The sequence below is a fragment of the Rhinichthys klamathensis genome, unplaced genomic scaffold, assembly GCF_029890125.1.
Source record: "Rhinichthys klamathensis goyatoka isolate OS25496 unplaced genomic scaffold, OSU_Roscu_1.1 h1tg000523l_1, whole genome shotgun sequence".
Taxonomy (NCBI): Eukaryota; Metazoa; Chordata; class Actinopteri; order Cypriniformes; family Leuciscidae; genus Rhinichthys; species Rhinichthys klamathensis.
The window spans coordinates 329,948-355,667 of NW_026607002.1; the positions used below are offsets into that span (position 1 = coordinate 329,948).

Sequence of the window (25,720 nt, forward strand, 5' to 3'; positions counted from 1 at the left end):
TTGCTGTTCGTACCGCCCACGTTATTATTATTATTATATCAAAACCACAGCCACGACCCAGGCATCCTTTAGTGTTTCTACAAAGATCATTTCATATTGATTTTTTTACCTTGTATTATTTAAACGTGATTTTGCAATCAGCAAATGTCATCAGAGAAGTGTCTTCTCATTGGAGAAGCTCTGATGCCACTTAAATATTCTATCCAATAGGGAGATGTGGTTTAAATTTGGGGCGTAGATCACACGTAGTTGTTGATTGGGTAGAATTAGTTGTTTATTTATTTTTTTTCTTGATCAAATGAATTTTTTCAAAGTAAAAACTAAATCTCAAGCATTCATAAACAATCTTACAGGCCACAAACTGGCAAAAAAATAATTGTTTTCCTGTACAAACATCAAAAAGTTCTTAAATAAAGATGCATTTACTTGAAAAGTGACTGAATGAATGTCTTGTTTTCTGACTTTATGCTTAATTCAAAGAGAAAACAAGATTATTTTTCTGACCCCATTGGCAGATATTTCTTGTTTGAAGTTTCTCTGAGATATTTGCATAAACTCACTTCATTTTGATTTTAAAAATGTGTTTTTCATGTAGTACAGTCGTTTTGTGTCTCCAGTAAATGTATCTTGATTTAACAATGTTTCGATATTTGCACTGGAAAACAAGTAATCACTTTTTGCAGAATGACGAGAGCTTTTACATTTTTTGCTGAACATTTTCATTGGTCAAACTGTCACATGATAGACTGTTAAAGATGCTTTAGAGGACAAAAAAAAAGAAGAAAAGAGCAGGTGCACAACGACGACATCCGAGTGTTTACGGTAAGCTTTCGATTTTCAAAACGTCACGCTCGTACAACTTAAACATTCCAGACACTCGCTGAACCCGAATGTACGAATCCACCGGAGTGAAACCGTAAAGCTGAATGTGTTGCTGTAAAAAACTGTGTTTCAGGAGAGGCGTTCTGCTTGTGTGTCCCTCTAATATACAGTCTAGTGTGTTATTAGTTGCATTTGCACTGAATGTAAAGTCCTCTGGGTTCAGATGTTGTGTGTGCATACGCGTCACACACTAAAGGTGTCAGGATCAACATGTACTGTGAATAGAGGCGGCGCCACCGCCGGTTTAGAGAGGAATAAAATGATTGACATCTTTCTGCACCGCTGACTGTTGTGTTGATCATTTCTTTCTGCAAATCCATATTACAGTTTGATCAGTCAGTTCTGGAGTTTTAGAAACTCACAAATAATTCATTTTTGCCATATAAAACTACAATGCTTGAAAAAATCTATTGCACACAAATGCAAATAATATTCTGTTAATGTTTATTTTTTCAGTTTGATGCATTTATAACAGTTATTTAACAAAAATACTGACAATTTAAAAATATGCAGATCTGATCAATAGTTTAGCAGGAGAGAAAGCAACTTTAAGAGACAGATATGGCTTTATCAGCACTTTCTTTAGTCAGAAAGTGAAAGGATTTGCTTTTGTCGAGAAAAGCTGAAGCACTTTAAAGTCATGAATTCATAGTGGCAATTCAGAAACATTTCATTAGTAGTACACACACACACACACACACACACACACACACACACACACACACACACACACACACACACACACACACACACACACACACACACACACACACACACACACACACACACACACACACACACACACACACTGCAAATAGTGCAAACATCCACACTCAAGATTCATTAACTCAAATCACTTGTTAAATTAAAGTAGCACCTGGTTTATAAGGTCCGTCAGTGGAGTTTGTCACAGTGAGTTTGGCAGGATTGATTCAATTAAATACATTCATTCACAATCTGGTGCTCTTGAAGGTCCAAACCACACCATCATCCATCAAGCCCTGATCTGAGATCATGATTTAGTCTAAAAACTATCAGCCAGGGTGCAAAACAAATCCTGTTTTCACGTCCCATTCTCACAGAGTGATAAACCGTCGCCGTGTTTCGGCTTGTACCAGGTTTTGACAAATCTTGCTCAAGTGACAGTTCTGGCTTGTAGTGCAAGACTAAACACACACACATTCAGTAACGTGAGCAATGATCAAGTCTCAAACTCAGCAGCCAATCACTGGGCATCTCGCTCATTAACTCATGTGGTCGGCTTATAAAATTGAGGCACAAAGCAAACGTAAAACATTAGTATTTCCCATAACTGCAAAATGAGCTGCTTCACAGAAGAAAACTCCTCCAGACGGCCTGAGAAGAAGAATCCCCACGGACGTCAGGCGCTCCAGACTCCCTTCCCAGAGTTCTCTGGGTGTGACGCTTCATGAAGCTTCCTTGGGCTGCTGTTCTGTCGCTCTAATATTGACTTTTGACCTGTTTGAGGGAGTAAAAGAACTTCAGAATCACAATATCATGTAAAATCATATTTTAATCTAATTGAGTATTAGTACTAGAAGTTAAATAATATTTGTAATACTACTAGCAATTTAGCGTTTAGAAAAATTTAGAAAGAAACCATGTAAAATCATGTAATATAAATCTATTTTTAATATTAAAAAATATTAATATATTTATGCTAAATTGAATTACACAATTGGGGAAATTATACACGTATTGAAACAATTTTCACTTTGTAATTATTTGTGAAATATACTAGCAATTTCAAAGAAATGTCAAGTAACACATAGAATGAAATGTAAAAATTTAAAAAGAAAAATAATCTGTTTTATTCACAACTTAAAAAACATCTATATTATTTATAGTATTTGTATTTTAAAAATCAATATTGTTTCCTGTATGACATAAGAAATATTTGAATATTGTTTATGTATAGAGTATTATATGTATATGTGGTACCTGTTGTGAGTCATGTGACTCTTGACGAGGTGTCCCGCGGCGAGCGCAGCCATCAGTGAGAGCTCTCCGGCCAGCACTGTCCCACAGACGATCCGTGCCAGCGTCCGGGAGTTCTCACCGGGACACTGAGCACTGGCACCCTGAACACCCAACATCTGACACACACAAGCCAGGGGTTAATCTCTCAAGAGTGAAATTGTGTGTGTGATTGTAAGTGAGAGTGAGAGTGTGTGTAAGTAAGTGAGAGTGAGTGAGTGTGTAAGTGAGAGAGTGAGTGAGTGTGTGTGAGTGAATGAGTGTGTGTGTGTGTCTGTGATTGAGTGAGTGAGTGAGTGAGTGTGTGTGTGTGTGTGTGTCTGTGATTGAGTGAGTGAGAGTGTGTGTGTGTGTCTGTGAGTGAGAGTGTGTGTGTGTGTGTGTGTGTGTGTGTGTGTCTGTGATTGAGTGAGTGAGAGTGTGTGTGTGTGTCTGTGAGTGAGAGTGTGTGTGTGTGTGTGTGTGTGTGTGTGTCTGTGAGTGAGTGAGTGTGTGTGTGTGTGTGTGTCTGTGAGTGAGTGTGTGTGTGTCTGAGTGAGTGAGTGAGTGTGTGTGTGTGTCTGTGAGTGAGTGAGTGAGTGTGTGTGTGTGTGTGTGTGTGTGTGTGTCTGTGAGTGAGTGAGTGAGTGTGTGTGTGTGTGTGTCTGTGAGTGAGTGAGTGAGTGTGTGTGTGTCTGTGAGTAAGAGTGTGTGTGTTTGTGAGAGTGAGTGAGTGAGTGAGTGAGTGAGTGAGTGAGTGTGTGTGTGTGTGTTACCTGTAAACAGGCGTGTTGCGCGGGCAGGCCGGTTCCTCCGCCCACAGTGCCCAGCTCTAGTGAGGGCATCGTGCAGGAGATGTACAGATCATCTCCATCTGTCCCAACACACTCCATCAGAGTAATACAGTTACTGCTGCCCACCGACTGCGCAGGATCCTACACACACACACACACACACACACACACATCACATCTTATCTGTAATTACATGCACTAACATTTGATTTTATTTGGATCAAATTTGTATTTTATATGTTGTGAAATCTTTACTCAGGTTTCAAGTTTGTTTAATTTAAAAAGAAGATTTAAAAACGGCAAGCAAGGCGAATCAAAGTGCTTAACACACAGATAAGAAAAACTACTGATAATAACATAATAATGACATATGCACACATATATATATTATAAATGTATATAATATATATATAAAATACTATATAGATGTATATAACTTTTAAAATTAATATATTATTATTATAACCATTATATTTATACTATAACATATAATGATACAATATTCTAACATATAATACCATGCATAATGTGCACTGATGAATGGCACACAATATGATTAAAAATATGTGTATTAATAATAGAAAAACAAGTTTAGATGTATCTTGTTGTCTCCAGCCTATGTGTGTGTGTGTGTGTGTGAGTGAGTGTGTGAGTGAGTGTGTGTACTTTTTAAATACATTTCAATGCATTGCACTTAATTTGACCAGAAACTTCTCCACTGGAATTTTCACTGGATTGTGAACAGATAATCAAGTAAGATTGTTCCTATTATTTTTCCTGTTCATTTTGTTCTTTAGAATCACATGCACTGATGAATCCTGCACTATATGATGATGAGGAATGTGTGTATTAATATGTCACACACACACACACACCTGTCCGCAGGCGATGTAGATGGCCGTTACGATGTTTGCCGCATGAGCGTTGAATCCGCCGATGCTTCCGGCCATCGCTGATCCCACCAGATTCTTACTGATGTTCAGCTCCACCAGAGCACCTGTGCTGCTCTTCAACACCTACACACACACACACACACACACACCATATTACTGCTGAGACACCATATTACCAGAGAAATCAATTCAGGTGGATTTCCATTAGTGTGTCCTGCACTGAACAGATTGAGAAGGTTGAGCAACAGACATTTGTACACTTAAAGGGTAACTCTTGCCAAAATTGAACCTGATTATTACTGATCACTGATCAGCATTCGGAGATCGACTACTTTTGACTGACAAAATTCCAGCCACCGGAAACACTACCTGATAAAGTGAGTCGTACAAAACCTTTCTTTTTAGTAAACTTTGTGTACACAAACAATGAATTGAATGCTTCATGTGTAGAGGCCCTGGTGATACTTCGAGCAGTTTTATGTTGTGTCGAGCCTTCTTAGTGTTTTAAAAACACCCATTTTGATGCTATCATAGTAGTGCCCCATGCACTCCCATTCAAAAGGCATTTTTAACTAAAATGAAAATACGGTCAATCTTAAAAGTGCCGTTTCCATTCTAATTATGCTTTTACATGAAAGTTTGACTGGGGTAGATCAACAAAAAGAGCCTAGGTTCACTTTTGGCAAGAGTTATTACCGTTTAAACGTCAAACAGAGCTTTCTGACGCCCCCTAGAGGAGCATAACCTCAGTGTCACGTGATCTCCTGTCAGTCTGACCTCTTCCACCACTCGAGCCGGCACGATGGCTTCACACACTGTGGACTTTCCTCTGCCTTGGATCCAGTTGACAGCGGCTGGTTTTTTATCGGTGCAGAAGTTCCCGCTGACGGCTAACAGACGCATGTCAGGATAGCGCTCCTGAAGTCTGCTCAGAGCCTCTTCTGTTCCCTACACACACCAACACACACACACTGCAACTTTAAACCTTCAAAACACACACTGCCGTTCAAACGTTTTGGATCTGAGCGATTTTTTATGTTTTTAAAAGGAGTCTCTTCTGCTCACCGAGGCTGCATTTGTTTGATTAAACAAAAAAACAAAAACGGAATATTGTTAAATATTATGACAATTTAAAATAACTGTTTTCTATGTGAATATATTGTAAAATGTAATTTATTCCTGTGATCAAAGCTGTATTTTCAGCATCATTACTCCAGTCTTCAGCGTCACATGATCCTTCAGAAATCACTCTAATATGATGATTTGCTGCTCATTATTATTATCAATGTTGAAAATAGTTGTGTACAATTTTATTTCAGGATTCTTTGATGAATAGAAAGTTAAAAAAAACAGAGTTTATTTGACCCCAGTACAGTAGTTTGTACAGTAGTGTTTAATGTTACAAAAGCTTTCTATTTCAGATAAATACTGTTCTTTTGAACTTTCAATTCATCAAAGAATCCTGAAATCAAATCCTCATATTAGAGTGATTTCTGAAGGATCATGTGACACTGAAGACTGGAGTAATGATGCTGAAAATACAGCTTTGATCACAGGAATAAATTACACTTTACTGTATATTCACATAGAAAACAGCTGAAATTGTAATAATATTTCACAATTTTTTTTTTTTTTTTTTTTTTTATCAAATAAATGCAGCCAGTGAGCAGAAGAGACTCATTTTAAAATCATTAAAATTCGTACTGATCCCAAAACTCTTGGCTTGAAGTGTATTTAAGTCAATACTGGAGTAAAAGGTTTCGGCATGAAGTTGATGCTCGGTGAACTCTGACCCACAGATCTGCTTCATCACACACACCTTTGACAGCATGTTCATGCCCATGGCGTCTCCGGTCTGAGACTGGAAGCGGATGTACAGGTTCCTCCCGGCCAAACTGACCTGCAGCCGGTCCAGACGAGCAAACCTGAAGAACACAGAGCTCAAGTTCTCACGGGAAACTCTCATAGCAGTGCTGTATGAGGCTCGTTCTGTGCGTGACCTTTGCCCTCTGACCTGCTTGTGTGATCGAAGGCCTGTTTGACGGCACTGAAGCCCTCTGAACTCTCCAGCCAACCCTTGACCTCGGCCGCCCGGCACGCCGACGGCATCTGAACCACCGGCCCGCGGGTCATCCCGTCCGCTAGAACTCGACTGCTCACGCCGCCCGACAGCTACACACACACACACACACACACACACAAGCACTCTGTTAGAGGAGACTGACACTTACCGTGAGAGAGAGAACCAAACACGACCAAACATAATCGTTAAAAGATCGCTGAGCCAGAGAGAGCAGTTGTCATGTATAGGTAGGAAACCGCTTCACAAACAGTCTTTTCCACCAAAATATTAGAAAGTAATGACGCTTTAAATAAAGACGGGATCAATTACATCGTTACACCAGTAGGTGGCGACAAGTGACTGTTAAAGAGATTTGTTCAAAGAGTCATTCTGAGTGAGTCATTGAATCATTCACTCGTTTTTTTAATAGTTCATTTAAATGAATTAAACATATTTAAATAGACTGCAGCAATTAACATTTTTTCAAAACCTCTAGTAAATGACATGTTATTATTCAGAATCGTGATCTCTATTTTAAACAAAAAAATGAAAGAAATGCTCTACATGAAACAGAAAGAATGAATGTGCAAAAGAAAAAAGAACAAAACATCAAAAGAGAGAAACAAGGAAAAACAATAAATGAACAAATGGAAGGAAAGAAACAAGCAACAAAAGAAAGAACAAACAAACAAGTTAGTAAACATTAGAAACTAAAAACGATTATTGATCAAATTAATAAACAACAGAAATCAAAGCAAAGAACGAATAAACAAAAGAATGGACGAATCATCAAAAAACAAGTTGGAATGAAAAAAAAGCAGAAATAATGATGAAAAAAATGAAAGAAAGAAGGAATGTGAAAAAAAGAGGAAAAACAACAATGAACGAATAAAGGAACAAATTAAAGGAAATAAATAAACAAACAAATAAATGAAAGTAAGAACAAATGATAGAACGAACAAAGAAATTAATAAACACTGGAAACCAAATTGTAAAAACGAAACAAAAAAAAGGAGCTAATGAGCGCATGACAGAAAAAATAAAGAATGAACAAAAGATCTAACAAAGTAAGAAAGAAAGAAAAATAATGTGCAAAATAAAAAATATGAATAGATCAACAAAAGAGATTAAAAGAGGAAAAACAACAATGAAGAAATAAATCAAAACCCGAAGGAAAGATCCAAGCAACAAAATATATAACACATGGAAGAACAAACGAATAAACAACAGATATTAAAGCAAAAGAATGAATAAATCAAGAAAAGAAGGAACAAATAAGTGTAGGAATGACAGCTAATTAAACAAAGTAGAAGAAAGAATAAACAAAAAAAAACCACAAAACGTAAGAAAGAATTAAGAAATAATGAAGAGAAATGAATGAAACGAAAGACTCACTGTGACGGCTCGGCATCCTCGGTTGGTGCTGGCCACTAAACAGCCTTCCGTCGTTGCCATGGGGACGTGGAATTCTTTCCCGTCCAATAGGAGCGGTCCGGCCACGCCCACTGGCACAGGCACGTAGCCAATCACGTTCTCACAGTTAGTGCCGATCACCTGAGAACGAGGAGGCAGAGTTAAACAGCTCATCTCACACACACACACACACACACACACACACTGGATCTTCACAGCAGACGGTGAGCAGCACCTTTGAGTAGTCGTAGTGTCTGTAGGGCACACACACACACACACACACACACACACACTGGATCTCTGCAGCAGACGGTGAGCAGCACCTTTGAGTAGTCGTAGTGTCTGTAGGGCACACACACACACACACACACACACACTGGATCTCTGCAGCAGACGGTGAGCAGCACCTTTGAGTAGTCGTAGTGTCTGTAGGGCACACACACACACACACACACACACACACTGGATCTCCGCAGCAGACGGTGAGCAGCACCTTTGAGTAGTCGTAGTGTCTGTAGGGCACACACACACACACACACACACACACACACTGGATCTCCGCAGCAGACGGTGAGCAGCACCTTTGAGTAGTCGTAGTGTCTGTAGGGCAGGTTCTCCAGCGCTGACGAGTCTGAGAGTTTAGAGGAGAGCATCTCTCTGCGTACGGCCACGCCTCTCTCGGGACTCTCCAGCACCGCTTCCAAACGGTATCCCAGAATCCCTCTGCACTCCACCAATGACGACACCTCAGCGTTGCTCAGGAACCGAGCTCCTCTCTTAAAGAAGAGCGAGAGAGAGAGAGAGAGAGACTTGACTTTAAGATCACTTTATGTACAAAAAAAATGAAAGATATAACATTTATTAGTAAAAAGCAACAAAAAAAAAAAGCAGCTAGGAGCGCAATGGATTTAAACCGGAGTCTCAAGACGTGAAAATAGCATCTTAGAAAACCTAACACTCGTAAAAAAAAAAAAAAAACTTTCACGCATAAACTTGCATATAGCCATCAGGGTTTACATCGCAAACACAGTGAGAAATGATTTTTTGAGAGAGAGAAAGAGGGAGAGAGCGATAGAGAGAGAGAGAGAGAGAGAGAGAGAGAGAGAGAGAGAGAGAGAGATGATGTACAGCACATGACGGTTTGAGATCAGTGAACACATGATTGATTGGTTGATTACTCTGGGGTCTTTAAGTATGGCGAGACATTCGTCCACAGGGCGGCGCTGGTGAGACTGGAGCTCACGACACTCCTCTGCTTCTTCCTCCTCGTGCTGTCCATCTCCATCTGACAGAGCGATAAATCAGAATAATAAACAAGATTGAATTAAAGAACAAATGAAAGAAAGCACATATTAATAAACAACAGAAATCAAAACAAACAAGAATAAAATAATGAATCAATCAACAAGCAGAAATAATGAACAAAAGTTGAAAGAAGGGAAGATCAGGTTCACCTTTATTGGTCTGGACCGTCTTCATGGCTTTGGGCGGGGCCGACTCCCTCTGACAGCGGTCCTCTTCTGCTCTCCTATTGGTCAGAGTGCAGCTGGGTGTGGCCACAGGGGATTTGATTGACAGGGAGGATTCAGTTTCAGCCTGCTCGAAAAACACGTACTTGGCCGCCAATAACAGAGCGAGAGAGAGCGTGATGACCTGCTCCAAATCCACACTGAGAAACAACAACAAGATTGTTAAAAACGGCAGTGTAAATCTCAGCACCATACGCTCTGTTTCTCAGCAGGTACCTGGACATGGTTCTGTCGGACTCCATGTTGGGTGTGGGCAGATCCACGTCTGAACTGCTCATGTTGTGTGTCGGAGATTCAGTCACGAGGCGAGTGTGAGCGTGAACCAGAGCCAGACCTAGAGACTGAAGCACAGACACAACACTTCAAACACAACAACAGGTAAAACACACTTTCTCATTTTAACCCTCTGGGGTTCTTCGGGTCAAAAATGACCCGAAGCGTTTAAATAAAAAAATGTTAAAAATCGTAGCTTCATAGGAATGGTCCAAAACTTGGTGACTTTTTTGGTACTTGGTATATGAACACCCAAAAAAATTGGGGACAGTATTTGAAAAGTCTAAGTGGTCGTAAAAAAAATAGTCACACTCAGGGTCTTCGGGTCTAAAATGACCCGCATAGGAAATGAATGGGAAATTGGCAAAAATATAGTTTTTTTGTGCATACAATCTACCAAACAGCCAGGGTGCAGAAAAAAAGCACACAACAGTGAAGGGGTGAATCTCTTAAAACAATGGGTGAAAAAATGCTTTCCATTTATTCTCTTTATAATGCAATGTTCAGGTTTGAATGTATAATAAAGTAAAACTGCCACTTCAAATTACCATTTAAATCAACCAAAAAAAAAAAATTTAAATTTTAAAAAATGACAAAAATAGTCTTTGAGAATCTGTTATTATATATTTAAATCAACAACCTGAAAAAAATTAAACAATATGTGAAAAAATCACTAGAGTGTTTCTACCATAGGTTTCTACAGAGAGCTGTAAATCCACTAGTGGTAAAAATGTGCTATTGCGTGATAAAAATGCTCAGTGTGTCCACCAGATGGCTCCGATCTCATTTCAAAAATTGCTTTCATGAGGCCTAGACTTGACTCTAAAATGAAATACAGCTTTAATAAAATATTTTTTATTATTATATATATATATATATATATATAACTTTTCTATTACATTCAATGGGAAAAAAATGGGTCTTAATTATTGCATAAATATTAATTATAAATCATAAAATTATCTCAAAACACCAAAAAAGAAAAGAAAAAATATTATTGAACAAAAATATATTTCATTGATTTTACTCAAATAAAATGTATCTTAATGCCGCCCTCCGGGTCATTTTTGACCCGAAAGTCCTGAGTGTGAGTCTAAAATGAAGAACCCCAGAGGGTTAATCTAAAGTGGCCCAAAAGATTACACAAAAATATCAACACAAGTGACACCAGCTGATTAAAAACAAAGCAAAAAGTCAAGAGAAATTATTATTGTCAAAACACTTTTTGTGACCACTGCATGTACACTAGCATTCAAATGTTTTTGAATAAAGTCTCTTCTGCTCACCAAAGCTGCATTTATTTGAGTAAAAATACAGTTAAAAACAGCAATATTGTGAAATATTATTACCATTTAAAATTTCTATGCTAATATATTGTAAAATGTAATTTATTCCTGTGATCAAAGCTGTATTTTCAGCATCATTACTCCAGTCTTCAGTGTCACATGATCCTTCAGAAATCACTCTAATATGATGATTATCTTCTCAAGAAACATTTATTATTATTATCAGTGTTGAAAACAGTTGTGCTGCTTCATATTTTTGTGGAAACGGTGATATATTTTATTTTTTCAGGAGACTTTGATGAATGGAAAGTTTAAGAGACAGCATGTATTTGAAAAGGAAATCATTTGTAACATTATAAATGTCTTTCCTGTCACTTGTATTCAATTAAATGGATCCTTATTGATTTTCTTTCAAAAAAGAGATCTTACTGAACCCCAAACTTTTGAAGATCCGTTGTTTTCAAACTCACCATGATCATTTTGACTCTCTGAGTGACGGGGTTTGGTTTGTTTCCCTCTTCTTCCTCCAGGACACGAGCGAAATGACTGAGCTGCCAGATGGGCCGGCCCTCACGGCTCTCACGGGACAGCTGGACGAGACAGGGGTGAGTGACTGGGGTCAATGCTCATTCACAGATCACTCACAGATCAATGTTCAGTCGGAACATCTTAAACAAGACACGAATCCCGCAGTGCCACACTGACCTCTAACACCAGAGACACACAGGCGGGGAAGAACGTCAGGAACACAAAGTAATTGGCCAGAACCGACATGCAGCCGAAACAGCACATGATCTCCAGCTGGCGCACACCTGCAATCAGACAGGAAGTAGTTATAGTGACAGATGTAAATATAGGAAGTTTAAAGCCAGAGTAAGACATTTTTAAGGGTTCAAGCGACTTATATACAATACATTTCCATGACTAAATATATTTTAAAGCTGAGAAAAATGTAAAAAAAATATTCACCCTAGAAATTTACAAGATTTTATCATTTTTCTTGACATTTCCACAGCATGAAATCACAATTAGGTCACCAAAAAAACCCTCTCATGAAGGTTTATGACCATAGTAGCCCTGCTTTTAATTGAACAACTTCTCTGGAGGAAAGCGATAGTAAAGAGAGAGAGAGATAAATACTGGTTTGACTTGCCAGACATGGTGCCCACACCGATGACCAGACACTCCACGAGCGCGTCCAGGGTGAACGTGGGTCCCAGGATGGCCATGCCTTGAGCGATATTCTCTCGGACCTCCTCCTGTGGGTCACGTGACACGTCATTGTTACATTCATATGCACCAACATAACAGCATGTAGAAACAAGTCAACAATTAAGTCACATTTCTTTGTACAGCACTTTTCACAGCACACATTGTTTTAAACCAGCTTTACAGCAAATCATGATGTTAATGTTTATAATATCTTCATGGCTTAGAGTTGCATTTAGCAGATTAGAGCTGGACAATAATATAGTTACATTTTACGGAAAAACAAGCAATCATGTAGCTGTGATTTTGCTATATACTGTATATATATCAGCTTATGCGAATGCGAGTATACTCTATGTATAAGGATTATATATATATATATATATGCATATATATATAAAAGAGAGAGAGAGACGGGCAATAATATAGTTTACATTTTTGCTTCTATATATCACCAAAACATTTTTTGAATGTGTATTTTTGTTCATTATTTATAGTGTTCACTTCACTGACGATCCAAACAAACTAATGCTTTGCATTGGGGTCGACCGATATGGGATTTTCAGGGCCGATACCGATTATTACAGATCAAATAGATCGATAACCGATATTTTGATATCGGTAAACACAGATATGTCTGGTGTAAAAATGTAAATTAATGTCAAAATTAAGAATAACAAAGGGTTTTGACAAATACTTTCTTTAAATGATTTTAAACATATCTTTGAATCTGAGAACTGTTATTAATAATAATAATTATAATAACTTAAAAAGTGCAGGGAGCAGCCACCAGCATTCTGTAAACATTTTGTAAAACCTAAAGACTCTATTTTAATGTTTAAATTAAGTTTTAGCAATCAAAAAGCATTTCTAATTAATTGAAATCATCAAACTTATTCAATTTATTTACAGTTTAACAAAAATTACATTTTTAGGGCCCTATGAAAAACCGAACTTTTATTTTGACGTGTTGCCGTGGAGATCTTTGAGTTTCTGTGTGTTTATGATATGATATGACGATATTTTTTCTCAGATGAAGCATTAAAAAGCTCATGAAGTGACTAAGCGACTCTGGAGATGATGTTTATGCAATCATGTCCTCATATAATGATGCGGCTGAGGCTGAAAACAGTGCAAGCGCTACGCGTGCTCCAGTGTGTGTGTGTGTGTGTGTGTGGTAAATGAAATCACGCGTCTGCACCATTCATTTAGAGACACGCAGGATTCATATTTAAATAGTCTTTTTGCGGTTTGAAATTCGATTTGATTTGTACTGACCTGCTTTTTATTAATTCATCAAAAAGTTGACAAATTCCGCGATTATTCCGCTTTATACAGTAAATTACGTTTTTATGACTGGATTTCGTCCGTTTTCTGCATCGCGGAAATCACAGGGCTCTATTATATTGAGGAGGTATTTTGCAACTTCAGTGTAGTAATCTATTGCTTCTTCAGCAAAGTCTGCTGCTGCCTTAACTTTGAGAGACATCTGATGATCAGTGAAGCAGCTCCAGTCAGTCAGCAAGTGCTTTCGGTGTGAGAGTGCAACACTTTCAGTGCCTCAGCTTTCCGCGTTGATTGGCCGGACTCGTGACTCCCAACACATCAGATGTGCGGGGACATTAGTCTAGTCTACAGAGTGGTGAGTTCCTTCCGACAGATGTGGCTGCGTTAGAGCCAAATACAGCGCATTTCAAAATAAAATTATTTTATCGGCAAATCGGTTTTGAAAATGGCTGATACCGATAACCATAAAAATGCTTAATATCGGCGCTGATAATCGGCCAGGCCAATAATCGGTCGACCCCTAATTTGCATCATAATTTTTTTATCTGTTTATTTAAATGGAGAGTGTGAATTGGTTCAAATAAATAATTGAACACAAAATTCTGCCTTTTTTAAAAACATCTGTCTTCACACTCAGGAAGGATTGTGAAACTACATGGTCTTGAAGAAATGGTCAAATAAAAAAAAACAAAAAGTATTCATGATGTTGTTTAATTTTATATTGGCAGAAAAATCATATTTCTGTACCTGTGAGTTTGAGCTGAGAGCGAACTTGGCCAGTGTGCAGGCTTTAGACAGATCGATTAGCAACAGGAAGAACGGCAGCGCCTCACTGGAGGAACATGAGGACACCGTTTACACACACACACTATAATGAAAGATAATAACACTGAATGTGGGAGACGGGTGAGCCATACTTCAGTCCTGTGAGCTCTTTACCCAGGAAGTGAACGACCACAGTGCTGAACACAAAGCTGGAGAAGATGGTAAACAGACCGGCGATACCTGGACATGAAACAATAAATTATAAACAGTCAAACAGATGAAAGACAACGTTTCCTGGTCTTAAAGTGAACAATCATAAATTATATAAAGAACATCCAAACTCTAACTTATAAATTGTGTACTAATCTTTTTTTGCTTTGTCTTGTTGAATATCCCATTTTTTTGGAAATAAATCACGTTAAATGAGTCGGAAAGACTGTTTGAAGAGAGAGAAACTCACCCAGTATGTATTTGGAGCCGAGCTGACGAAGGTTTTTGAACTGGACGTAGATGTAAATGATGGCCATGCATCGTGTGATGGTTAAAATGATCATGTCACCGCTTTGAATTTTCTACAAAAAAGTGAGCAACACCAACAATCTGCATTGGTTTTATACAATAACTTGCAAGCTATGCTTCTGTTAAGATCATAATCCCCAATCACACAGTATACAGCACATTGCAGCCTATAAACTGAGCTAGACTTCAGTAAGTTGCAATAAAACAGTTCAAATAGGAACTAAGCCATAAACCTTGTGTGTAGATATACAGAGACATCTACAAGCTTTTATGTCAATGATTTTGTGAATGGACATGTATTCTGGAAGTCCAGTAAAGTCGATCTGTGTACCTCCTGTACTTTGGGACACTGATGGTTCCAGCCACAGATCTGGTCATTAGTGACGAAAGCGTTCATGGACATCAGACACAACGTCACGGCGACTGTTCCCACGATCACCTCCCACGGGTGAGAGGCGACGAACAGGCCATGAAGCCGGAAGACACGCGACAGCATCATCACGGCCCTCAGCGGATCACCTGTGAACAGAACATATTAAAAACATCATCATCTGTTAACAGAACATAAAAAACATCAAAACTGTCATACAAAAACAGCTGCTGTAGTTATCCAGATGTGTTACTGCCTATTAACAGCACTGACAATTGATTAGAATTTAAGTTTAATTGAATTTAGCATTTTTATTATTCTTTCCCAATTTCCAACATGTGGAGAACAACAAAATCTTAAAAAATATAAACAAAAATATGTGACAATTGTAATCAAAACAGTGTTGGATACTTTGAAAATATTATTCAAAACAACCAATATTATTCAGCAAATCAATAATAAACTATTCCAACTGTTTTCACATGCTTTTCTTTACTCTTCTTTTCTCATAGTTAGGTTTTTATTTCGGTTGACAACTCTTCATGAGCTTTTTTATTTACCAAATGTTTAATGCATTTAGACAGTAAATTTCATCTCTTAAAAGATAGATGAGAATATTTTACTGAAATTAAACTGAATAGACGTCAAAACTACTCACACATAAAGCATATCCATAAAAGTAATGAAAGCTAACTGACATTAATTTAAAAAAAAAAAAAAAACATGACAGTGACACAAAATAGCTCACTAGCATTAGTTATATGATCACATTTATAATCATTTGAGCTATAATAGTGATCGAGGTCATCATAAACACAATGTATTGCCTTTATAACACATTAAAGATAATTAATATCGTGTCTCACTAAGTTTGTTTATGTAAGAATGAGAGGACAGCATGCTAAGCTAATTTAGCATGGCTAAAGGAGTCACAGCTGTCATTGAGCCTCAATATTCAACAATAACACCGACAAACGGTCAAGATAACTCATGATATCGACTGAAGTAAGTGATTAAAAAAATGAAAGTTAAAGATTTAATAGTTAATGTCTGAAATAGTCACACATACCTCATCTGTTCTCCTCTGATCAGTGTCCGTGTTACACGGTGAATGTGACTGACGTAATCCGCCGTCACCGGGCTCGTGCACGACCCACCGGGAGCGAGCAGGACCCACCCACTACCGCAACGTCATCTTCAACGGGGTTGTGGAAATTTTTAGCCTATTTGTCAATAGTCTAATAGATTCTCAATAGTGACAATGTTAATTTCTAATATCATGAATGTGATGGTTATATGAAAGCCATTTTTGATATATCTGAAATTATTTTCCTAATTATTGGATATCAGAAATAACAAATGTAACATGTTGAAATAGCTACATAGGCTATCGAGAATTAACATCTCAACAAGTGAACTGAGTTCTTGATCAGGAATTAATATTTTTAGTAACCATGCACGTTTTTTGATTATTTTTACAAGAATTTTAGCCTATAGGCCTATTTGATATGCAATTGTAATTTCAACTAGTAAGAAATGAATTCTTTATATCAGCAATTGAATTTGTGACATTATTGAAATTACAGATAGGCAATAAAGAATTAGCTACAGTTTTTTCGTTTAAATTTATTTCTTGTTCTTGCGAGTGAAGAAGACGCCATTGTTGATATCAAGAATCAACATTTTTAGCCTACTAGAATTTCCTGATATCAAGAATAAGCATTTTAACAAGTGAAACTAATTGTTGATATCAGGAATTCATATGGGAATAAATAAAATTCAAAACGGCTTGCCATAACGGGTGATTTTGTTCTGCATAACCTTAAAAATATTCAGATTATAATTAAGGACCTCAGAGTAGTGATTTTTGCATATAGGCCTAGGTGTGATTTAGGTTGTTTCTAAAAAAAAATCTTAAATTAAGAATAGGCTACTTTTTTGTAGTCTAGCCTATATGATATGCCATATCATGATTTGTGTCATATCATGTGTCAAGCTCGCCGCCACTACGTCACGGCCTTGACCAATGAGCAGCGAGAGTGGGAGGAGCCGATGACGCGCTCGAGAAGATCCTCTCCACAAACCCGCATATGGCAAGCCATTTTAACATTTAACAGCTAGACTGGATATGTGTTGCAGATATCTGTAATTCAGTTTTGCCTAGTCAAAAAGAACATTTCAGATATCCGCAACTACATTCTTCCTATCCATAATTGTCATTTCAGATATCCACAAAGACATTCTTCCTAGGACAAATGACATCACTTTTGCCATTCATTTGTATGGGGTTTGTCATTACAGATATCTACAATTCAGTTACAGATATCCACTATGTGAATTACGGATATCTGCAACTGAATTGTAGATATCTGTAATTCCAGTTTAAGATATCTACAATTTGATTATGACTAGTACTAACTCCAATTCAAGATATCTTTAATTCACCTCAATTCGAGATATCTACATGTTCCTTTTCAGATATCTTAAATTAAGTTTGGACTAGGCGAAAGTATGTTGTAAATATCTGTTACTGGAATTATAACTAGTCAAAATTATGGCAAGCCCTTTTAACATTTAAAAGCTAAGTTTGACTATCCGGAATTAACATTGTAGATATCAACAACTTCTTTCTGACTAGTCGTAATTACATTTTGGATAGTTGGAATTGTCATTCAAGATATCTGTTATGGCAAGCCATTTTAACATTTAACAGCTAGACTGGATATGTGTTGCAGATATCTGTAATTCAGTTTTGCCTAGTCAAAAAGAACATTTCAGATATCCACAACTACATTCTTCCTATCCATAATTGTCATTTCAGATATCCACAAAGACATTCTTCCTAGGACAAATGACATCACTTTTGCCATTCATTTGTATGGGGTTTGTCATTACAGATATCTACAATTCAGTTGCAGATATCCACTATGTGAATTACGGATATCTGCAACTGAATTGTAGATATCTGTAATTCCAGTTTAAGATATCTACAATTTGATTATGACTAGTCATAACTCCAGTTCAAGATATCTTTAATTCACCTCAATTCAAGATATCTACATGTTCCTTTTCAGATATCTTAAATTAAGTTTTGACTAGGCAAAAGTATGTTGTAGATATCTGTTACTGGAATTATAACTAGTCAAAATGGCATTGTAGATATCTCAAACTGGAGTTAGGGATAGTCATAATTTAATTGTAGATATCTATTATCAATTTATAGATATCTTAAAATGAATTTTGATTAGAGATATCTGAAATTTGAGATATCTGTAACTTTCATTCTGCCTAGTCAAAATGTAATTACAGATATCTTGAATTAGAGTTTTGACTAGGCGAAATGACGTTGCAGATATCTGTATGCAAATTAGGCCTGCATCCCACTTTAGGCGGGAGCAGAGCGTGTTGTTGTTCAAATCATCAAATCACATAGCACCTGTTAACTGTTCACTTTTAATTAGCACCATGTCGAGGGTGAAGGAGTTTTTAATCGTCTTTTTAATGCTGTTAGCTCATCATGGCTTTTTACTGTGGGAAAAAAAAACTAATCTGAACTAAGAACTGTTTTTTCTCATCTAAGGAAGTTCAATCAATCAAATGTTATTGCACTTCCATGACAAGAATTGCATGCATGTAAGCATTTTCATTAAAGTGAATTAGTGTGAATCTCTCTCAAGCATAAATCTTTCGTCAACAATAATCTACTAATTTTAAGCATGATCATAAACATAGAAATGCATGGCAAACATTGCATGTTGCCAATATTTTTGAGAGACCCCCAGGCTAATGCAAATGAATACAATTTGTGTCATGCTGGAAACATGGAAACATTTTCTGTTTTTTTTTTTTTGTTTTTTTTTTTATTAAAGCCAAAGCAGCTTCTTTCTTCTTCCAAATAAGGAAATTAACCCACTTCTTTTTTGATTATGGCGGGGAGGGGAAATTACATCATGCACAATAATTAGCACTAGTTATAATGACGTTTGAGATATCTTTAACTTTCATTCTGCCTAGGCAAAACTGAATTACAGATATCTGCAATTGTCATTTAAGATGTGTGACGAGTTGAATGTAGTTTTTAATGATGTCATTGCAGATATCTGTAATTCAGTTTTGCCTAGTCAAAACTGAATTACAGATATCTCTATCTGTCGTTTCGACTAGTCACAATTACGTTACAGATATCTTGAATGACAATTCCAACTATCCAAAATGTAATTACGACTAGTCAGAAAGAAGTTGTTGATATCTTCAATGTTAATTCCGGATAGTCAAACTTAGTTTTTAAATGTTAAAAGGGCTTGCCATATATCTGTAACGTAATTGTGACTAGTCGAAACGACAGATAGAGATATCTGTAATTCAGTTTTGACTAGGCAAAACTGAATTACAGATATCTGCAATGACATCATTGAAAACGACATTCAACTCGTCACACATCTTAAATGACAATTGCAGATATCTGTAATTCAGTTTTGCCTAGGCCGAATGAAAGTTAAAGATATCTCAAACGTCATTATAACTAGTGCAAATTATTGTGCATGATGTAATTTCCCCTCCCCACCATAATCAAAAAAGAAGTGGGTTAATTTCCTTATTTGGAAGAAGAAAGAAGCTGCATTGGCTTTAATCGAAAAAAAATCAAAAAACACCAGAAAATGTTTACATGTTTCCAGCATGACACAAATTGTATTCATTTGCATTAGCCTGGGGGTCTCTCAAAAATATTGGCAACATGCAATGTTTGCCATGCATTTCTATGTTTATGACCATGCTTAAAATTAGTAGATTATTGTTGACGAAAGATTTATGCTTGAGAGAGATTCACACTAATTCACTTTAATGAAGATGCTTACATGCATGCAATTCTTGCCATGGAAGTGCAATAACATTTGATTGATTGAACTTCCTTAGATGAGAAAAAACAGTTCTCAGATTAGTTTTTTTTTTCCCACAGTAAAAATCCATGATGAGCTAACAGCATTAAAAAGACGATTAAAAACTCCTTCACCCTCGACATGGTGCTAATTAAAAGTGAACAGTTAACAGGTGCTATGTGATTTGATGATTTGAACAACAACACGCTCTGCTCCCGCCTAAAGTGGGATGCGGCCGAGCCTAATTTGCATACAGATATCTGCAACGTCATTTCGCCTAGTCAAAACTCTAATTCAAGATATCTGTAATTACATTTTGACTAGGCAGAATGAAAGTTACAGATATCTCAAATTTCAGAAATCTCTAATCAAAATTCATTTTAAGATATCTATAACTTGATAATAGATATCTACAATTAAATTATGACTATCCCTAACTCCAGTTTGAGATATCTACAATGCCATTTTGTATGGCAAGCCCTTTTAACATTTAAAAGCTAAGTTTGACTATCCGGAATTAACATTGTAGATATCAACAACTTCTTTCTGACTAGTCGTAATTACATTTTGGATAGTTGGAATTGTCATTCAAGATATCTGTAACGTAATTGTGACTAGTCGAAACAACAGATAGAAATATCTGTAATTCAGTTTTGACTAGGCAAAACTGAATTACAGATATCTGCAATGACATCATTGAAAACGACATTCAACTCGTCACACACCTTAAATGACAATTGCAGATATCTGTAATTCAGTTTTGCCTAGGCAGAATGAAAGTTAAAGAAATCTCAAACGTCATTATAACTAGTGCAAATTATTGTGCATGATGTAATTTCCCCTCCCCACCATAATCAAAAAAGAAGTGGGTTAATTTCCTTATTTGGAAGAAGAAAGAAGCTGCATTGGCTTTAATCAAAAAAAAAAAAAAAAAAAAAAAAAAAAAAAAACACCAGAAAATGTTTATATGTTTCCAGCATGACACAAATTGTATTCATTTGCATTAGCCTGGGGGTCTCTCAAAAATATTGGCAACATGCAATGCCATGCATTTCTATGTTTATGACCATGCTTAAAATTAGTAGATTATTGTTGACGAAAGATTTATGCTTGAGTGAGATGCACACTAATTCACTTTAATGAAGATGCTTACATGCATGCAATTCTTGCCATGGAAGTGCAATAACATTTGATTGATTGAACTTCCTTAGATGAGAAAAAACAGTTCTCAGATTTTTTTTTTTTTTCCCACAGTAAAAATCCATGATGAGCTAACAGCATTAAAAAGACGATTAAAAACTCCTTCACCCTCGACATGGTGCTAATTAAAAGTGAACAGTTAACAGGTGCTATGTGATTTGATGATTTGAACAACAACACGCTCTGCTCCCGCCTAAAGTGGGATGCGGCCGAGCCTAATTTGCATACAGATATCTGCAACGTCATTTCGCCTAGTCAAAACTCTAATTCAAGATATCTGTAATTACATTTTGACTAGGCAGAATGAAAGTTACAGATATCTCAAATTTCAGATATCTCTAATCAAAATTCATTTTAAGATATCTATAACTTGATAATAGATATCTACAATTAAATTATGACTATCCCTAACTCCAGTTTGAGATATACAATGCCATTTTGACTAGTTATAATTCCAGTAACAGATATCTACAACATACTTTCGCCTAGTCAAAACTTAATTTAAGATATCTGAAAAGGAACATGTAGATATCTTGAATTGAGGTGAATTAAAGATATCTTGAATTGGAGTTAGTACTAGTCATAATCAAATTGTAGATATCTTAAACTAGAATTACAGATATCTACAATTCAGTTGCAGATATCCGTAATTCACATAGTGGATATCTGCAACTGAATTGTAGATATCTGTAATGACAAACCCCATACAAATGAATGGCAAAAGTGATGTCATTTGTCCTAGGAAGAATGTCTTTGTGGATATCTGAAATGATAATTATGGATAGGAAGAATGTAATTGCGGATATCTGAAATGTTCTTTTTGACTAGGCAAAACTGAATTACAGATATCTGCAACACATATCCAGTCTAGCTGTTAAATGTTAAAATGGCTTGCCATAATTTTGACTAGTTATAATTCCAGTAACAGATATCTACAACATACTTTCGCCTAGTCTAAACTTAATTTAAGATATCTGAAAAGGAACATGTAGATATCTCGAATTGAGGTGAATTAAAGATATCTTGAATTGGAGTTAGTACTAGTCATAATCAAATTGTAGATATCTTAAACTAGAATTACAGATATCTACAATTCAGTTGCAGATATCCGTAATTCACATAGTGGATATCTGTAACTGAATTGTAGATATCTGTAATGACAAACCCCATACAAATGAATTGCAAAAGTGATGTCATTTGTCCTAGGAAGAATGTCTTTGTGGATATCTGAAATGACAATTATGGATAGGAAGAATGTAATTGCGGATATCTTAAATGTTCTTTTTGACTAGGCAAAACTGAATTACAGATATCTGCAACACATATCCAGTCTAGCTGTTAAATGTTAAAATGGCTTGCCATATTGGCAAAACTGAATTACAGATATCTGCAATTGTCATTTAAGGTGTGTGACGAGTTGAATGTCGTTTTCAATGATGTCATTGCAGATATCTGTAATTCAGTTTTGCCTAGTCAAAACTGAATTACAGATATCTCTATCTGTCGTTTCGACTAGTCACAATTACGTTACAGATATCTTGAATGACAATTCCAACTATCCAAAATGTAATTACGACTAGTCAGAAAGAAGTTGTTGATATCTACAATGTTAATTCCGGATAGTCAAACTTAGCTTTTAAATGTTAAAAGGGCTTGCCATAGGATTCACACTCGTGCACGGTGTTGCTAATAAACTGGATGTATTTTAAGTTTTGTTGCTTGAATATGAAAATAAATATAATGAACAAGACACACAAAGTACTCATTTAATTCCATTTTAAATAGGCCTATATGTTTATGAATAATTTTTTTTTTCTTTACAGATATGTGTTTTTATTTTTAATTTTAAAAAAAATTACATCACATAGATCGCACTGTCAGAGAGTTTGGGGATATCCACACATAATCTATACACATAAAACATGATATCAGAGTTTTAAAATCAAACATTTTAAAAGAGAACAATACATCACGGTTGTTTAAACCAATGAGCATTAAGCTGTGCCGTCAGCAAGTCGTTTCCCATCATGCTTTTGATCAGCGCAGTCGGTGGAGAGCAACTGCGCGCGATATGGCAAGCCATTTTAGCATTTAAAAGCTAAGTTTGACTATCCGGAATTAACATTGTAGATATCAACAACGTCTTTCTGACTAGTCGTAATTACATTTTGGATAGTTGGAATTGTCATTCAAGATATCTGTAACGTAATTGTGACTAGTCGAAACGACAGATAGAGATATCTGTAATTCAGTTTTGACTAGGCAAAACTGAATTACAGATATCAGCAATGACGTCATTGAAAACGACATTCAACTCGTCACACATCTTAAATGACAATTGCAGATATCTGTAATTCAGTTTTGCCTAGGCAGAATGAAAGTTAAAGATATCTCAAACGTCATTATAACTAGTGCAAATTATTGTGCATGATGTAATTTCCCCTCCCCACCATAATCAAAAAAGAAGTGGGTTAATTTCCTTATTTGGAAGAAGAAAAAAGCTGCATTGGCTTTAATCGAAAAAAAAAAAAAAAACAATAAAAAAACACCAGAAAATGTTTACATGTTTCCAGCATGACACAAATTGTATTCATTTGCATTAGCCAGGGTCTCTCAAAAATATTGGCAACATGCAATGTTTGCCATGCATTTCTATGTTGTCACCATGCTTAAAATTAGTAGATTATTGTTGACGAAAGATTTATGCTTGAGAGAGATTCACACTAATTCACTTTAATGAAGATGCTTACATGCATGCAATTCTTGCCATGGAAGTGCAATAACATTTGATTGATTGAACTTCCTTAGATGAGAAAAAACAGTTCTCAGATTTTTTTTTTTTCCCCACAGTAAAAATCCATGATGAGCTAACAGCATTAAAAAGACGATTAAAAACTCCTTCACCCTCGACATGGTGCTAATTAAAAGTGAACAGTTAACAGGTGCTATGTGATTTGATGATTTGAACAACAACACGCTCTGCTCCCGCCTAAAGTGGGATGCGGCCGAGCCTAATTTGCATACAGATATCTGCAACTTCATTTCGCCTAGTCAAAACTCTAATTCAAGATATCTGTAATTACATTTTGACTAGGCAGAATGAAAGTTACAGATATCTCAAATTTCAGATATCTCTAATCAAAATTCATTTTAAGATATCTATAACTTGATAATGGATATCTACAATTAAATTATGACTATCCCTAACTCCAGTTTGAGATATACAATGCCATTTTGACTAGTTATAATTCCAGTAACAGATATCTACAACATACTTTCGCCTAGTCCAAACTTAATTTAAGATATCTGAAAAGGAACATGTAGATATCTTGAATTGAGGTGAATTAAAGATATCTTGAATTGGAGTTAGTACTAGTCATAATCAAATTGTAGATATCTTAAACTAGAATTACAGATATCTACAATTCAGTTGCAGATATCCGTAATTCACATAGTGGATATCTGCAACTGAATTGTAGATATCTGTAATGACAAACCCCATACAAATGAATGGCAAAAGTGATGTCATTTGTCCTAGGAAGAATGTCTTTGTGGATATCTGAAATGATAATTATGGATAGGAAGAATGTAATTGCGGATATCTGAAATGTTCTTTTTGACTAGGCAAAACTGAATTACAGATATCTGCAACACATATCCAGTCTAGCTGTTAAATGTTAAAATGGCTTGCCATAGCGCGACTGCAGAATCCGACACGTGCGCCTTGCGGTCGCGAGAGTTTTTTGACACACGTCAGCATGACATCAGAGCAAGGCGGACCGCACTCGGACACATTTCTAACCGGCATGCATCTCGCGCTGATCACCGGTGATCGGTTCTGCGCAGATTTTGCTCATCTCAAACAAGCCTAATAAAAGAAATGGACACAGCGACCCCGTTGATTTCAACGCAGAGAGTTGAAGCCCAACATGGGCACTCACTTCCTGATAGCCAAGCGTTCTGCGCAGGCTCAAACTGAGCTTGACGACGTAGTTGTCACGTGAGCAACCGTTCTGACCTTCTAGTAGCTGTGCCGGGACAAATCTAAATTGAAATCTGAAACAAATCTGTTGTTGAAATATTTTGTCCCGTTGCTTTTATGAACTCTCTATCCATGGGCTTCTCCCTTGACTTTATGCCTCCATGTCGACCCGATTGCCTCATAGACAGTAAACGATTGTCTACGAGCTTCTACTTCTGTCTATACGGTAATTTCTCTACTGTGCGACAGAGCGTCCCGTGGTTATGACGCAATCGTTAGCCTATTTTTACAAGAATGGCTTCTACGGGGCCATAACGTAAGATACAAAGTAATGGAGCCTTTTATACATTGTCGTGTTTCTTTAGAAATAAATAATGGACAAATGGAGTCTTTGGACGCCCC

At 36.6% G+C, this 25,720-nt stretch overlaps 1 protein-coding gene across 1 annotated transcript; it reads right to left on the minus strand.

Moving 5' to 3' along the window:
* Window positions 1-2,259: 2,259 nt before the first annotated feature.
* Window positions 2,260-16,382, minus strand: hmgcrb (3-hydroxy-3-methylglutaryl-CoA reductase b). Its single transcript, XM_056238434.1, has 20 exons — window positions 16,329-16,382; window positions 15,221-15,408; window positions 14,831-14,942; window positions 14,523-14,610; window positions 14,353-14,437; window positions 12,263-12,368; window positions 11,815-11,921; window positions 11,580-11,699; window positions 9,767-9,891; window positions 9,476-9,690; window positions 9,200-9,306; window positions 8,603-8,797; window positions 8,004-8,162; window positions 6,561-6,718; window positions 6,366-6,471; window positions 5,324-5,494; window positions 4,529-4,669; window positions 3,636-3,794; window positions 2,845-2,999; window positions 2,260-2,361 (listed from the first exon to the last, which is right to left on the minus strand). Exons 2-20 carry the CDS (start codon window positions 15,386-15,388, stop codon window positions 2,310-2,312), a joined length of 2,529 nt encoding a protein of 842 aa, XP_056094409.1. The 5' UTR covers window positions 15,389-15,408; window positions 16,329-16,382; the 3' UTR covers window positions 2,260-2,309.
* Between the last annotated feature and the right edge of the window lie 9,338 nt (window positions 16,383-25,720).

Bases quoted from the DNA above. Each gene is read 5' to 3' on its own strand.
- hmgcrb (XM_056238434.1), bottom strand. From the start codon at position 15,388: ATGATGCTGTCGCGTGTCTTCCGGCTTCATGGCCTGTTCGTCGCCTCT. The intron at 12,369-14,352 runs GTACAGAAATAT...CGTGACCCACAG, and splicing joins CTCTCAGCTCAAACTCACAG to GAGGAGGTCCGAGAGAATAT. The intron at 11,700-11,814 runs GTCAGTGTGGCA...TGTCTCGTCCAG, and splicing joins GTGTGTCTCTGGTGTTAGAG to CTGTCCCGTGAGAGCCGTGA.